The sequence below is a fragment of the Dermochelys coriacea genome, chromosome 1 (assembly GCF_009764565.3).
Source record: "Dermochelys coriacea isolate rDerCor1 chromosome 1, rDerCor1.pri.v4, whole genome shotgun sequence".
Lineage (NCBI taxonomy): Eukaryota > Metazoa > Chordata > Testudines > Dermochelyidae > Dermochelys > Dermochelys coriacea.
The window spans coordinates 269,642,434-269,659,276 of NC_050068.2; the positions used below are offsets into that span (position 1 = coordinate 269,642,434).

The 16,843-nt window shown below is 44.6% G+C and overlaps 1 protein-coding gene across 2 annotated transcripts in view; it reads left to right on the forward strand.

Annotated features, from left to right (window-relative positions):
- The window catches only part of NTN4 (netrin 4), a 107,538-nt gene extending 100,333 nt beyond the window's left edge, over positions 1-7,205 (forward strand). Inside the window, exons 10-11 of one of the 2 annotated variants that reach the window (XM_038386887.2) lie at positions 5,125-5,275; positions 6,226-7,205. In XM_038386887.2, the coding sequence (XP_038242815.1) occupies positions 5,125-5,261 (137 nt within the window). In that variant the 3' untranslated portion in view covers positions 5,262-5,275; positions 6,226-7,205. Of the gene's footprint in view, positions 1-5,124 lie in introns of both variants that reach the window. The other variant, XM_038386886.2, reaches the window with a different exon arrangement.
- The last annotated feature ends 9,638 nt before the right edge of the window (positions 7,206-16,843 follow it).

The window sequence follows — 16,843 nt, forward strand, 5'->3', positions numbered from 1 at the left end:
GTTACCTGAACAAAATGTAGATTCCAATACTGAGGATTTCTTTACACATTTAGCAATAGGAAGATTTTTCACTTAGTGAGAAGAAGGTCATATGCAAGATTATTACTGTAAGACATCAGATCACTCAAAAAGGTTACCATTGTGGAGATTTTTGCAATCTTTTGTTGTCATTAGAAATATTGCTCAGTGTTTGGCCTCGAACCTAACAGAAAGAAGGTGGGAGAGATGTATTTAGGAATTCTTTCTAATATACTTCCCATGGTACAGGGGATAGGGTGAATCAGCATCCCTATGCTTAAGTTTATTATTTGAGCACAGAAGACCTTGGATCGTCGCAAAAATCCATAAACATTTTAATGCAAGAGATATAGGTTCTTAAGGTTTCCATATGCAAAGCAAAGGCAAACAGGAAAGGTGATTTTCTGATGTCAGCTCTACTGGTATAAAGCTGAAGAAACTCCATTAGGGTTGAAGAACAACAAATATTATAGTTCAGATACTCAGCTGGTGTAAAACAGTGAAAATCTATTGACTTCAGTGAAATGTTACTAATTCATACCAACCAAACTGAACCAAACTGGGTTTAATTAACACACATACGTATTTGCATATACTTCCAATCATGAAACAGAGCCAATTCTATGACTTATGTGGCTAATCACAAGCAACATAGCTCAGATTTTCAGTTTTGTGGCCCTGATCCACCACTGTGCTACTCCAGTTTTATGCAGGTGTAAATCTGGAGTTACACAATGACAAACCATCCAATATTGGGTGAATTGTTTGCAATCCATCCATACCGTAAAAACACTTTTTAAAATGAATTGAATGAGTTCAAGTAATGAATAAATTTAAGGAAATAGTGATGTACTTACAAATATTCCCTAAGCAGGAAAAGGGTCTAAGGCCCTGATCCTTCAATGAGATAGCATAAGAAGACCCTGTACCAACACAAAGCTCTGCTGTAGGCACAGGGATCTGCTTCCATGGAGCTCACTGGATCAAGGCTTTTATTTATAGTCTTGTGATAGCTGATGTTTTTCTTAATGCTCCAGTTCCTGGAGTCCTGTGATTGCAAAAGAATTTCAGCTTTCATTTTAAAAATAGTAAGTTTCTAGCCCTCATGGTCATGAAGAAAAACTTGAAAGCATGAACCAAGTGCACTGTTCACACCCACAAACTAGAAGGCAAGTAAAAAATAATCCGAAATTTAATTTTTGGCCAGTTGGCAGTATTGCATTTGTAAGTTAAATGACCTGTTTACTCTTCTTTTAGCATAGGAACTATAACCTTCAGATCAATAAAAACCACGAACAGCAGGACAAAAAAGTCAAAGCAGACATGAAATGATTTCCTCACACATAACTTCTCAGATAACAACATCTCCTAAAACATGAAAGAGATCAAAGTAGAAAGAGAGAAAAATAGTGTAAAAATATCATGTTTTCATTCTGTCCCAGCAATACAGAACAGTGGCTTGGATCTTAGAGTTTCCAGCCAGAAAATCTAAAAACACTCATCAAATCGCACCACCCTTGTGCTCAGATGATAAGCTAGCTGAGTTCCTACAAGGAATATTTCCAACACACACACAGAAGTGAACTAAGAAGACAGTAAACACAGAAGATTTAAGTGTCTCAATCACCTTCAAGGAAATAGACTCCACTTCCTAATTGCAGCTCTGCCAAACATAGGAAAAGAACAGAGAGTTCCTCACAACCAAAAGCAAGGAATTTGAGATGAAATTCACAACCTTGAAGAACAGAATGAGACATCTAAGGAAGCGTTTTCGTTTTATTTTTGTATTTCCATAAGACAGCTGAGCAGCTTTTTTAAAAAAAGCAAGTCTACAACATCAACTGCTAATTAAAAAAAACTTGCTCCCATACTCAGAGCTTCATACCAAGTTGCCTCCTCTAGAGAGATTTTATGATCCTTTGAAAAATGATGTTTCTAACAGAAATGTTAATACAACCATAGTGAGTGCTCTGCAAACAGCCATACTGTAATATGTATCCTATGTTTATCTTACAGAAAGATGACTGCATTTGCCCAAAAACTCAGATGTAACAGATAGTAAATTGTATCAAATTATATAAATATCTGTATCCCCTTTACTTGTGGAGTTGATACTTTTTAAATGGTCTTCCCCTGTTAAAAATAACACTATCTACATTGGGCTAAATCCGCAGCTGTGCCTAGGGAGTTATAGGTGGCAAAGATGGCTCTAAGCCAGCTTTCTCTTGTCCAGATCTTGAGGATGGCTGGGACAAGTCTACAACATCAACTGCTAATTAAAAAAAACTTGCTCCCATACTCAGAGCTTCATACCAAGTTGCCTCCTCTAGAGAGATTTTATGATCCTTTGAAAAATGATGTTTCTAACAGAAATGTTAATACAACCATAGTGAGTGCTCTGCAAACAGCCATACTGTAATATGTATCCTATGTTTATCTTACAGAAAGATGACTGCATTTGCCCAAAAACTCAGATGTAACAGATAGTAAATTGTATCAAATTATATAAATATCTGTATCCCCTTTACTTGTGGAGTTGATACTTTTTAAATGGTCTTCCCCTGTTAAAAATAACACTATCTACATTGGGCTAAATCCGCAGCTGTGCCTAGGGAGTTATAGGTGGCAAAGATGGCTCTAAGCCAGCTTTCTCTTGTCCAGATCTTGAGGATGGCTGGGACAAGTCTACAACATCAACTGCTAATTAAAAAAAACTTGCTCCCATACTCGGCGCTTCATACCAAGTTGCCTCCTCTAGAGAGATTTTATGATCCTTTGAAAAATGATGTTTCTAACAGAAATGTTAATACAACCATAGTGAGTGCTCTGCAAACAGCCATACTGTAATATGTATCCTGTGTTTATCTTACAGAAAGATGACTGCATTTGCCCAAAAACTCAGATGTAACAGATAGTAAATTGTATCAAATTATATAAATATCTGTATCCCCTTTACTTGTGGAGTTGATACTTTTTAAATGGTCTTCCCCTGTTAAAAATAACACTATCTACATTGGGCTAAATCCGCAGCTGTGCCTAGGGAGTTATAGGTGGCAAAGATGGCTCTAAGCCAGCTTTCTCTTGTCCAGATCTTGAGGATGGCTGGGACAAGTTAGAGCAGCCACACCCCTGACATTCTACCTTTGGAACGCTTCCTACGATGGTTGGGGGAGCCAGGAGAGTTTAGTACAGAGCCCATATGCCATCTTTACTCTAGCTGTAGCTGTCCATTACTCTGTGTTGTAGAGCCCCTAGCACAATGGGGTCCTGAGCTTGGCTGGGCCTGTGGGTGCTATCATAATATAAATAGGAATAATCATCACCATCCCCTGACTCCAGGAGAATCCTCAGCTGCCCAGCTAGGACAGCTGTTCAGATTCCTTTGAAGATTCCTTTGCATCCGATGAAGTGAGCTGTAGCTCACGAAAGCTTATGCTCTAATAAATTTGTTAGTCTCTAAGGTGCCACAAGTACTCCTTTTCTTTTTGTTCAGATTCCTGTGTGCCCTCAGGATCTGGCCCAGTGTTTCTTCACATAACTTGCAGCTTTATATGAAACATCTAGGGCCTCATTCTGCCCCCCACTGGCCCTGACTCAACAAGTATTCAGAAAGCATGTGCCTAACTTGAAGCATGTGAGTCACCGCATTGACTTCAATGGGACTGCTCCCGTTTAAAGTCTGGCACGTGCCGAAGCACCTTCCTGAATCAGTGCCGGAGCCAGTAATCTGGTATAAATTAAGCAATTCCACTGCAGTGAACAGAGTTACACCTGTGTAAAATCAGGTGAGTTCAGAATCAGGACTGTGGCATCAAAAGCATGTGATGGAGCCATGTACCAGGATTCTATGTCACTGCATTTCACTGGATTTTGGAAGCATCTATAATTCAGGCAAGATTTTTGAAGGACGCTGCTAACATATCTCTGAAATGTCTGGGTGAGGCAGAATTTAATGAAGCATGTTTTGGTTTGAGTGCAAGCCCTCAGGCGCCCTCCAGGTGCTCATTCCAGTTCTTCTACTAGCCCCATTGCCTCATTGGAGTATCTCATAGCTAACTGTGTTCCTAAAGGCATTTAACCTGCAGCTGTGGATTTCCATGACAGGAGAGGAATACATATGGAACCTGCCTTACTGATATGCAGCAGATCCTGTATTTTTAAATATCTAAAACCTGATAGATAAATTCATTATTGGTGAGAATAACTGCTTTGCTAGGCTACACTATTCCAATCTGTTTACATTATGAGCCTTAATTCCCCTTTAGCCATAGAGCTAAAAATAGTGGCATGGAAATATTTACATGATTTTCCCCTTTAATGCCACCCTTATGACATGTACACACACACACACACAAACACACACTAGACAAGTTATACACATGCTGTGCCAGCTTTGCATGGACAACTGGGGCTCAACGGGAATGAAATCTGCCCCTGTGCAGAAGAAGGTCAACATGAAGCCTATGGATCATTTATGTCCCACATATGCCCTAATTTGAGAATTTAAGTGGGGTCTGAGTGATGCATAAATCTTATACTGGCTGCGCAGGAGTGAATTTAACCCAGCAACTTCTATTAAGTCTGTAAAGAGAGGGTATGAAAATGAGCACCTTTTACCCAGCACCCTCTCCTCCTCTATCTCCACAGCTCTTCCAACATGCCACTTGCCTATATAGTTTTCAGAGTAGCAGCCATGTTAGTCTGTATTCGCAAAAAGAAAAGGAGGACTTGTGGCACCTTAGAGACTAACAAATTTATTAGAGCATAAGCTTTCGTGAGCTACAGCAGCCGATGAAGTGAGCTGTAGCTCACAAAAGCTTATGCGCTAATAAATTTGTTAGTCTCTAAGGTGCTACAAGTACTCCTTTTCTTTTTGCCTATATAGTGTGAGTCACCACCAGATTCAGAGCTTGACAACAGCATCTCATGCAGATCTCACTGTCAGTTGGGGCACAGGGCTGACTTTGATGCAGCTCTCTATTTATACAGTATTTCTACACAAATGTAGGGATTTTTCTTCAGAATAGCTACTTATATTAACTTTCAGTGTAGATACCTTTTTAAGCGTTCTGCCATACAAACCCTGACCACTTTGATGATTTGCAGGCTTGGAATACCTTGTAGCAGGGCATGAGGAAGTACGGACTGGGAGACTGATAGTCAATATGAAAAGTTTTGTACACCAGTGGAAATCAGCTCTTGGAAGAAAAGTCTTGGAGATTTTAAAAAGAGACTGCAACTAGAAGTACACAAACAGGTAGGGCATTTCTTTATGCACAAAATGCAAACTTCACAGACAGAAGACCACTGAAATGAAAACTGGAATGTAAGAAAATAGTGCCCAAATGTATAGAGTGGTGTTCCGATTCATAGGCTCTGTCCAGTTTAAGCCTTCCTGGTCAATGTTGATGTACTCTCCTGGATCTTCTTTCGAAGGGTGCGAATATGAGCCAATGTTACATTAAAAAAAATGTACGATCTGATTCTCATCTCTCATACCCCAGTGTAATTGTGGAGTAACTCCACTGAAGTCAGTGAAGTTACACCACTATAAAATTGGCATAAATGAGAGGAAAATCATGCCCATAAACTAAAGAGGATGGACAAAAAATTGCTGCCAGTTACACCAGTGTAAATCCTGACTAACTTCAGTGAAGTTGTGGGAGTTCCCTGTATTTACACTGCTGTACTATGACTGAGTGTATGTCTTGACTGCAGTCATTGGGAGTGATTGCCGCTCAGGCCAAAGTATGCAGCTAGCTTTAATCCCCATAGCTCAGATCCTGGAGCAGTGAAGCTGCAGCAGCTCATGCTTCAGCACAGGCTGTACAAACCTGTCTGCAACCCTGGATTTGCAGGGCTAACGACACTGAAGCCTGCGCTGCCGTGGTGTCACTGCTCCAGTACTTGAGTTAGTGAGATTAAAGCTAGCTTGGGTACATCAGCTCAAGCTGTGGTCACATCCCATGATTGCAGTACAGCCAGACCCTAAGATCAGACTTTGGCCCACTAATAACAGCTTTCTATAGAACTGGAAATATTGTTTGTATCAGTGGGAGAGCTCTGTTGGCAACATGTCATTTGCAATTACTCTGTAATAGCACAAGGTCTGATGAGGATGTGCCATCATCAAAAACAGTTGTGCATGCTTTTAAAGGAATGTGTAGGATTTAACTTAGGGCCAAATTGTTTTTTCACTTACACCAGTGTGAACCTTTTGAAGTCAATGGAATGACTCTGTGTTTACACCAGCATAACTAAGAGCCGAATCCAGCCCTTTGTCAGCAATTTTGTTTTACTAAAGAGGTGCAGCGTATGTGAAGTTTTGTCCACAAAGTGTTAAAACTGATCCTATCCAAATGTAAATATTTCATTGTATAAAGCACTTTACTACCTGCCGCTTCATGGTGTGGCAAGTTTAATGTTGTTGGAGAGAAAAAAGGGGTGAAGGTGGCCTACAAACAACCTATTGAAACAGAAGCACTCCAGAAGACCCCTAAATGTGGACAACGTTAATGGTATAAAGGGAATAGTCCTCTTTGTCTTGGCACTGACCGCTCAGAGAATCCAAGGATGCAATCTGAAAGATAATGTACTTGCACTGAAGTCCCAATTTCAGACCAGAGTTTGAACCCGATGGGTATAGACTATAATGAGACTTCACAAACAGCATAGAGAACAAGAGACTAAGAAGCAAGAATGCAATTGCCAGAGGATAAGAACTCTGCCTGTGGACAAAGAGATGGACTTTTTAAGTGAAAAGGACTCTGTTTCACATATCACAGCCCCGTAATTCATGGCGGACCTAAAGCTTATTTTATTTTCGATGTTAGTATTTAAAACTGAACATTACATTTGTTTCCCCCTGTGTTTTTATTTACAGTATATATGACTATTTGCCATTTTAACACCAATTTATGGGACATATCACAGTTATTGCCATTTCCAACACTAGATTATACCTTTTCTGTAACCCATCTTTAAACTTCAGTACATAAAGTGTATTCTGTTTATGAGCATGAGGGGGGAAAAGAGGAGAAACTGCAATGCCATAAAAAATTCAAGTCTGTCAATCTGCTTCACAAATGTATTTCTCTTTCAGGGTCGTGTTGACTCACAAAAATGATACTATTTTGGTAATTTGTTTTTATATCTCATGTATGTAATAAATATGATATGGTTTCAAATGCCTCATCTTTCACTGCCATTTACATCTCTAGTAATATTGTTCTGACACCCACAATGCAAGGAAAAAAGAAAGTGATTGTACAGCAGAATTTTATTCTCTTTAGTGAAATTCAGCCCTTGTGCAAAGAATCAACACAAGGCCTAAGTACTATGTAATTCACATTTTTGTCCTATTTTGGGGGGTCTCAAATGTAGGCCCTCTGCACAAGGGTGATTTCATCCTTAATGTCGTTTAGACTTGGCAGAATCTGGTACTCACAGAAAAGCAATAGCCTGAGTTGGAGAGTGGCTACACATGAATATCAAGCCAGTGATGATCCAAATCATGCTACCCATTGTCCCTCCAGCTCTCATTTGAAACTGAAAAGGGAAGATGCTGTGGGAAATTAAAACCAAACGAAAAAGGCCTACGGCTAACAAAACAAAAGTAAAATCATTCACAGATACTGAAAAGGAATGGCCAGAAGGCACAGGCAGTGAACTACTCTATAGGTAACACCTACTCTGTTAGATATACACATCCTGGCTGTACTCTGTTAATCAGTAACCAAGGGGTTAATTATCTCACAGTGGCACTGATTTCTCTCCTTCCAGTTCTTCCCCAATGGAAAAATATAGAGGCCTGAGATCAGGTCTACTCTCATGAGACTGGGTTTGCCTCACCCTGGAAGAAGTAAGAGTTTTAGCTTCTGGAACCCAGGGAGATCTGCATGATCTTTGAGTGGGGGAAGATCCGTGCAGAAATATGGGGACTCCACACCAACTCCCTTCACCCTTCTGGCTCTCTTGCCCATGAAACCCCATTCCGGCTCCAACAGAAATGTAACAGAGCTTCAAACTATATTAGATTTTCTGCAGATTCTCTCAGCATTGGTGGGGGAATTATATACTTCCCCTTGGACTGCCCCCTTCCTGCACAGAGCTGACCATATGGTTAGGAACAGGGACCAACAGAGCCACAGAGGCTACTGAACCTTCTCTTCTGCAGGGGCAGGAGAGATGTATGTGCAGAGACTATCTCCACCTACTGATCAACATAGAATGAACTGGCCTAGTTTATGCACAGGGACTAAGTTAAACACAGTGCAGATTGCTGTGTTCGTAGTGGCTCGAGGGCTTTGGCCACAGTAAATGGTGCACTATTGCAAATGACAAGCAAACCAGCTCTTGTAGGTCTCATTAGTTAGTCTTCAGAGTAGCAGCCGTGTTAGTCTGTATTGGCAAAAAGAAAAGGAGTACTTGTGGCACCTTAGAGACTAACTGAATGCATCCGATGAAGTGAGCTGTAGCTCATGAAAGCTTATGCTCAAATAAATGAGTTAGTCTCTAAGGTGCCACAAGTCCTCCTGTTCTTATTAGTTAGTCTGGAGACAACTATGCCAATGAGCGGCTTGACAGCACCCGCAGAGGAGGGCTGTGGCTTCAGAGTAGGTGAGGCTGATGGTTAGATCTCTTTTACTCTTCAAAATCATTTTTTATGCTTAAGGAAAAGCGCAACATTTCATTAAGTGGGTCCAATAACTAATGACTGTATTTACATAGTATTGGTACAGTATTGTGAGCCTTCAGTAATCAACCTACTTAAATCTCTAAAACGAATTGGAATGGGCTGGAGAGGCAGAATCTGCTCTGGGGAAGAGAGATGTCTGCTTATAGTGTATTATCTGGGCCTGTGATTGAGACAGTCCACCCGTGAGGGCAGGGAAGGATTTATTTCTTAGGGAAGATAATTAGCTTTCCCCTGTGCCTGTTTCTTTCTTAATATTTGCACACACATCAGTTATAGCACAGAATTTCTGTAAAACGCATATAAGGGCAGACAAGGTGGGTTAGGGAATGTCTTTTATTGGCCAGCTTCTGTTAGTGAGTGAGACATGGTTTTGAGCTTACACAGAGCTCTTCTGCAGGTTCGGAATATTTTCAGTCTCTGGTTCTTCGTTGATTGGACGAGGCTTTTGACAGGATTACAAATGTTTCTACTTCTACCGTCAGCCTCCATTTCCCCTCCCAGCTCCCACCTTCCTTTCTCATTACTATGACATCATGCCCAATGTGCTTTCACTTCTACTCTCGACTCAACTTAGCTGCTTCTGTCCTATCGTCCCATTGGAATGGTAAGTGGGTGGCCCAGGAGATTGATAATGGCTTACAGAACATTTTCCTTTGAGATCACCAGTTTAAATCCAGAATGGAGCCTCCTTCTCCTTGTGCCTCATCAACAGGCACCAGCCGCCACTGCACTCCTGGTGCATGTGAATACAAGGAGTCAAGAGAACATGGGTCCATGAGACCGCATCCCCTCTGCACAAGCCAAAGGTGTTGACGGGCCATAGACAGGAGTGCCCATTCCTTAAAGAGTGGCAGAGTGGCCATAGTGACTTTCATGCTTAGGAGCTCCTGGGGGTCCCCAGCAATAGCCTGTGCCCCCACTTTGGTTGCTATCCTCACTGTCACATTAAAAGTCCTGTGACTCTTCCCCATTGTAGGCCCAGTCCTGCTCCCAGCAAAGCCATTAGCAAAACTCCCATTGACTTCAGGTGACCATATTTCCCAAAAGGAAAACAGGATACTGCTCAGGGCTGGCCCAATCCCTTCCCACCCCCTGGCACAGGGCTGGGGTTGACAGACTGAGCTCCACCACCCGGGGCTGGGGCTGAAGTCTGAGACCCACTGCCCATAGCTGATAGCCCAAGACCCTCCCCCGCTGCGTGGGACTTGCCTAAGCCCCTCCTGCTCCCGGTGCAAGGCTGGCCTGAGCCCTGCCACCAGGGGCTGGGGCTGACAGCCCGAGGCCTGGGGCACCTGGCATTGCAGTTGTCCCCCGAACGTTCCTCCCCACCTTTTTTGGCAAAACTGGGAATTTTGTCCCATTTATTCTTGCCAACGATGATCGGTCGGCAAGAGCAAATGGGAACAAATACCCAATTTTGCCAAAAAAATCAGGATGTCCGGAACAGAGCTTAAAAAGCTACTGTCCTGGCCAAAACAGTACATATGATCACTCTACCATTGACTTCAAGGGGAGCAAGTTCAAACACCATGTCTGTCTCAGCTGTTTGAAAGGTTGCTGACCCCTGCCCTCAGCTACAGAACAGTGCACGTTTTATTAGTGAGGGAGGCATGTGTGTAGCACTGACTTTATGTACTGGACTCCAGCCTCTGCTGCACCCTGTGTTTGCTGGGCACAGCAGAGGAGGGGAGCCACAAAAGAGCCTGTGTGGTACCCTGATCCTGAACACAACCAGGAACCAGTTCAGCCCCCAGCCGTCTTTAGAGCAGCCCTGGGGCTGCTCAGAAATATGTCCCACATTCAGCAGCCCCCAAGGGTCCGTTGGTCAGCTGGTGATTGCTAGAGGACAGTGTGTTCTGGCCACAACCCTTCCTCCTCCTGGCATGCTCTGTACACCAGAACTGAAAGGGGGTGGCATGGGGCAACTAGGCCAGCTTTATATCACCTAAGGAGCTCCCCGGCCCCTGAGGAATTACCCATTTGAATGTTCAGTCCCAGCTAAATGGCCCCTTTGTGCCATGGGAATTGTTGGAAAAATCCACAACAGGGCTCAGGATTGAGCCCACTGGGTGAGCTTCTCAAATAAACATGATTCTTGTCCCTCCAACCCATCACTCTCAGTGGAGGAACATGATCTGCCATTTGCAATGGAAAATTACAGGCATGTTTTAATATAATTATATTAGTGGGCTAAATCTTCTGGGATGTGACCATGTTACTGAAAATGACGGATCATTTGGCACTACAAAACTGTCTAAATATAAATCCAAGCTGGGCCTGGCGAAACATAACTTTGGAACAAATATCTACAGTGTATTTTTAAAATAATTTATTTTTAGTTATCATATTTACTTCCATATCAACAGTGGCTAGTTTAAAAATCTCAAAAATGTCCAGTGGCTGCTCCCACAGCAGCCGATAAGCAGCTAAGGATGTCGTCAGTCTCTAGGGTTTCTCTGCTGGTGTGTTGATTTTTCAATGACAATACGTTCTAAAATCTAACCTTGCCCAGAGGTCAAAGCTACTCACAGCTTCTTTCCCACAGTTCAGCATGAAAATATTTATGAATGCTTCCAGGAAGGGGAGGGCTGCCCTAAGAAAAACAGGCTGAAATATGTACTATATATGGAAAAACTTCATGACATATTGAAAATATTACCAGGATCTAGAGATGAGAGCACCAAGATTTCTGTTTTCTTGTCCCACCTCTGCCATTAACACTCTGTGTGACTTTGGGGAACTGCCTTGTTCTGCCTCTCTATCACTTAAGTGCCCATCTATATAATAATAATCCTTAGACATTTCAGAGATGTGTTGTTAGGCTCAGTTCGCACATGTAAACAGCGAAATACCACATTGTACCTGCTTTGCAGCAATCCATAGTTTAAGCCATTTCCAGTATTTTCTTGGCTACTTTCTCAATATTCCAGAAGAAGAAGCAGAAAACATAATTAGGAAGGCAGCAATCCCCAGTGGCCTCTTCGACACTTAGCTGCGCTGCCTCACATCAGTTATAGTTTCTTCTCAACAAACTATGACGTTATTCCAACTCTCCGTGTTGTCCCCGCATTTACAGTATTTTCTTCTTTAGGTGGACTCTCAGTAATACATATTTAATGCTTAAGCACACTTAATTCTTAAGTACAAGGCCGAAATTTTAAATCAGTTCTCTTCATTTTGGAAGTCTTGCTGCCAGTTATCACTTTAACACATCAACTCTTGACCGAGGGAGGTAGGGAAATATTTTCTGAAACTGAGACTCAATACAAGCTCCATGAATCGATTAGCTGTGTGCATGAGTAGGAATGCAGCCCTCACCTTTACTTGGAGATCAAACATATCAGACCCAAAAGCCAGCTAGTCCCTTCCAGCCCAGGGTTTGGGACTCACTGTGTGTTTCAGAACACCATACAGCCAAGGGAGAGATCAAGATAAAGTAACTGTTCACTAGACTGACAAGTTCTGATGTTTAACGATAAAGATTGCTGTCTCCATCACCCAGCTCAGTGTGTATGCACCATGCCCATCTATCATCTCTATATGGGTCAGATATGCATAACTTTCAAATATGCTGCTGTAGAAAAATTATACATAGCTGCCATTGATAGGCTCTGGTTCTCCTCTCATTGGTGTAAATCAGGAGTAACTAAAGACCAGATCCTCTACCTAAGGTGCTTATGTAGCCCCCATTAATGTAAAATTTGAGCACCTCCCAATCATTATTTCTCTTTATCTGCATATGACCCATGTGAGGTAGGCGAGTACCATTTTACAGATGGGAAACTGAGGCACAGAGATGCTAACGTTGGGACTCCACAAAGGTGCATTTAGGTGCCCAAGTCCCAGTTTTGACTCCACTGTGATCAACAAAACTCCCTCCAAACCCTATTGGTGTCTAAACTCACTCAGGGCCTAAGCTCAAGCAGGAAGAGTTCCCTAGGTGTCTAGGTTTTTCTTTGTTGAGTGCTTGTTCACGTCCATTCCAATCAGGTGTGCACACGTGCATGGCCGCTGGAAACTCTTCCCCAGCAGCATCAGTTGGGTCAGCCTAGATGCCCCCTGGAGTCATGTCTTCATGGTGCTCAATGTAGAGCCCTGCTGACCCGCCACTCCGACAGAGGGGTAGGAGGGTGTGTATTGGAATGGACATGAACAACACATCTTGAAGAACAACAGTTACGAGAAGATGAGTAACCGTTTTTTCTTCTTCGAGTGCTTGTTCATGTCCATTCCAATCAGGTGACTCACAAGCCTAAGTTCAGGGGGTGGGGTCGGAGTTGTCCACTGATTGGAGCACTGGTCTTCGAAAGGCCGCATCGTCTCTGGCCTGCTAGGTGATCGCATAGTGTGTTGTGAAAGTGTGTATGGAGGACCACATCGCTGCTCTGCGTATTTCCTAGGTGGGAACCTGCACCAGGAACGCCGTTGAAGGGGCCTAAGCTCTGTTGGAGTGCGCAGTGAGTGGGGGAACAGGCACACCTGCCAGGTTATAACACTCTTGGATGCAGGAGGTGATCCACAACGAAATTCGTTGAGAAGAGACTGGAAGACCTTTCATCCTATCCACCATTGCCACAACCAGTTGAATGGACTTCCAGAACAGTTTCATTCTTTCACTGTAGAAGACTAGCGCTCTGCGGACTGCCAACAAGTGAAGCCTCTGTTCCCTGCCTCTTGTGTGTGGCTTAGGATAGAACACTGGGAGGAAAATATCCTGGTTGATGTGAAACTGGGAGACAACCTTTGGGAGGAAAGACTGGTGAGACCTGACCTGAACTTTGTCCTTATAGAATACAGTGTAAGGAGGTTCTGATGCTAGAGTCTTGCGCTCAGACACCCTCCTGACTGAGGTTATCGCTACTAGAAACGCCTCCTTGTATGAGAGAGAGAGCAGGGAGCACGTTGCCAATGGTTAGAAGGGTGGACCCAGGAGTCTGGAAAGGACCAGGTTGAGATCCCAGGCTGGGACAGGCTGTCGGACATGCAGGTATAGCCTGTCGAGACCTTTAAGAAAATGGCTGACCATAGGGTTAGCAAAGATTGACTGGCCCTCTGTGCCTGGGTGGAAGGCTGAAATGGCAGCCAAGTGGACCCTTACTGACGACATGGACAGCCCCTGCTGCTTGAGATGGAGAAAGTTTCTGGCTGCTGTGCACGCAGCGTGCGCACAACTGATTGGAATGGACATGAACAACGCATCTCGAAGAACAACAGTTACGAGAAAGTGAGTAACCGTTTCTTTCCTCAGCGCATGGGCACTGCTGCCTCCGTCTAGCCATGTGGCGCCCTAGGCGCCCTCTCTCCTGCTTAAACCCCAGAACTACTCACAAACCGGGGAAGATAGGTGTACGTCCACCTAAGCTGCATGTAAGGCTTGATAGAGTAGGCGGCTTTTGAGTACACCTGAGAGGTTGCAGCTCCCTATTCAAATTCCTTCTCCTCATCAGGCCAAGGGGGGGCCTTCCGCATCCCAGGTGAGAACCCAAACCTCTGGGCTACAGGTTATAAGGGATTCCAATTCCGTCCCACCCCCCTTCCCCCCGGCAGCTGTTTTCTTTTGGGCCCCATACATGCCTTAAGCAGCCAAATGCCTATCTTGCCCCAGTTCATGGAACCCAACTAGAAGTAGGCGTTTCCTTGCAGCCCGCACTCAGGCCCCTATCTCTGAGGCACGGGCAAGGTGTAGCATGCACAGCATACCCCTCTCGTTGGCATCGCCCACTGGTTAGCTTAGGTGGCTCTGTGCCCAGCGTGCTGGCTTTGTGAAGCACCGTCGAAGGTGCCTCTCTCTCCCCACTGGTTGTGGAGAGAGCCTTGGCGCCTACCTCAGCTTTGTGGATCTGGGCCAAAGTGGCTTGCCCAGGTCACACAGGAAGTCTGCAGCAGAACAGGGAGTTGAATCCTTAGCTCCTGATTCCCAGGCTAGGCGTCTACCATGCAGGGCCGTCCCTAGCTATTCTGGGGCCCTGCACAACCCCCACGGGGGGGGGGAGGCTGGCCCAGGAACTTCCCCCCAACACTCACCGGCAGCGCAGCTGGGGCAGGGCTGCTGCCCTTTTGCCACTGGTGAGTGCAGGCCTGGCCCTGCTGCAGAGTCCTCAGGAGAGTGGGGGCGTAGCAGGGGCAGGAAGGGGCGGGGCAGGGGCGGAGCAGGGGTGAGAAGAGATGGGGCTGGGGCAGAACAGGAGTAGGGGCCATGGGGAAGAGAAGGAGCAGGGGCTGGAGGGGCAAATTTCCTGGTCCTCTACGCAGCTGCGTACTTTGTGCATGGGTAGGGATGGCCCTGCTACCACGGACCATTCTGCCTCTTAATGCACTGCCAGCTGAGGATCTTCACTTGTCTGTGGAGATACAGGCTTGATCCTTGGGTTCATCCAAGCTAAACCTGGCACAAGACCATAGAGGCAGAGGCCTAAGGTGGATTTACCCCACAACTGTGCTATCATTGCACTCCCCTAATTTTGGGGCCTTGTAGGAGCTGATTCAGCTCCCTTCCCCTCCACCCCCCAACCCCCACAGCACAATGTGGGACTGCACTAACTTGACTGGGCAGAACTAGCTCTCAATGGCTGTTTAGAGCAGGTGGGGATAATTGGCAGTAGGGTGGCCAGATGTCCCGATTTTATAGGGACAGTCCTGATTTTTGAGTCTTTTTCTTATTTAGGCTCCTATTACCCCCCACCCTCTGTCCTGATTTTTCACACTTGCTGACTGTTCACCCTAACTGGCAATCCAGCCAGGCTCCCTGCCCTGACATAATGCCAACATGCCTCTTAGACCAGAGGCTGCAGAGTAACACAAAAGGGACAGAGCAGGGTGAAGGATATGGCCCATATGGGTATAAAGCTAGTGCAGAGAGATGAGAAAGCCAGCCTATCCATTAAATATACACGCCTAAGGAAGAGACACACTTCAGTAGGCGAGCTTGAAACCATTGTTTCAGGTTTGTCCTGTTTTCTAATAAAGAATAAAAGTGATTCTCATAACAGCAGTTTGTGCTATCAGGAACCTGCCAGAGTTCACCTGTTAAACCCTCACACGCACCTTTCTTCACTAATGTAATTATTTTAGACTCAAGGAGAAAGCCATCACATGAGATTTTCAAATGTGCCCAAGTGATTTAGGCACCTAGCTCCCATTGGGTTTCTGTGGCCTGTAGGAGCCCAACTCCTTTGGTAGCTTTTGAAACTCACTTCCTCCCATGACTAATTGCTTGTTTCTGATGTCTTACATTTATAATCCGACCTATGTATTCATTTAGGAGCCTTGATTTTGATGTGCCACGAAAAAAATATTTGCATCCAGAAGCACTGTGAGAACAGCCTGACTTGTTGGGCATTGGAGTATTTCCAGGTCTGGTCACGGATGGAAACAGGAAGTTAGCCCTCCCCCACCCGCACCCTGATAAAGTCAGCTGAACATTTCAGAATACTGAAAAAGTTTGAATTTGATTTTGCTTCAACAACTGGGAGAAGGTTCGATGGTTGGCTGCTCTGTCAGCTTTTATTTTTTATTTAGCCCTAGCTGAGATAAAAACATGCAGCCCATAAAACTATTGGGCTGGATCCTGGTCACACGTTGGTTTTACACCCAAGTACTTCTACTGACCTCAGTGGAATTGCCCCTGATTTATACTGTCATAAGTGAAATCAGAATCAGGCCCATCTGATTTAAAAAGAATAAGGCCACACAATCAAAAATGTATCTCTATACTATATGTAAACTTTAATAATACTTAGTTCCTATATACATTTTCCAAAGGAAGGCAGTATTCCCTTTTGTGGATTAACCTTTTGTGGCGCCAAACATATTTGTGGGCCCGCATGGGGGCAATGGGACATGGCACAGGGGAAAAAGGGGGTCAGTCTACAGAGCGAGGGGCTGGCTGCGAGGAATGGGGCACGGCGCAGCAAGGGCGACCCCACTCCACCCAGCCCAGTGTGAGGGCACTGTTTACAAATCGACAGCTGCCATATGCATACTGGGCCACCTAGCCCTGTGCTGCCAGCATGCCCCTTCCACTTGCAGGTGGACCCGCGCAGCACCACACCGCCCCTTCCCCCCCCGCCCAGCACCCACCCCAACCTCCTATGTCCAGTGCCCCCCTGCCCAGATACCCCCCCACAA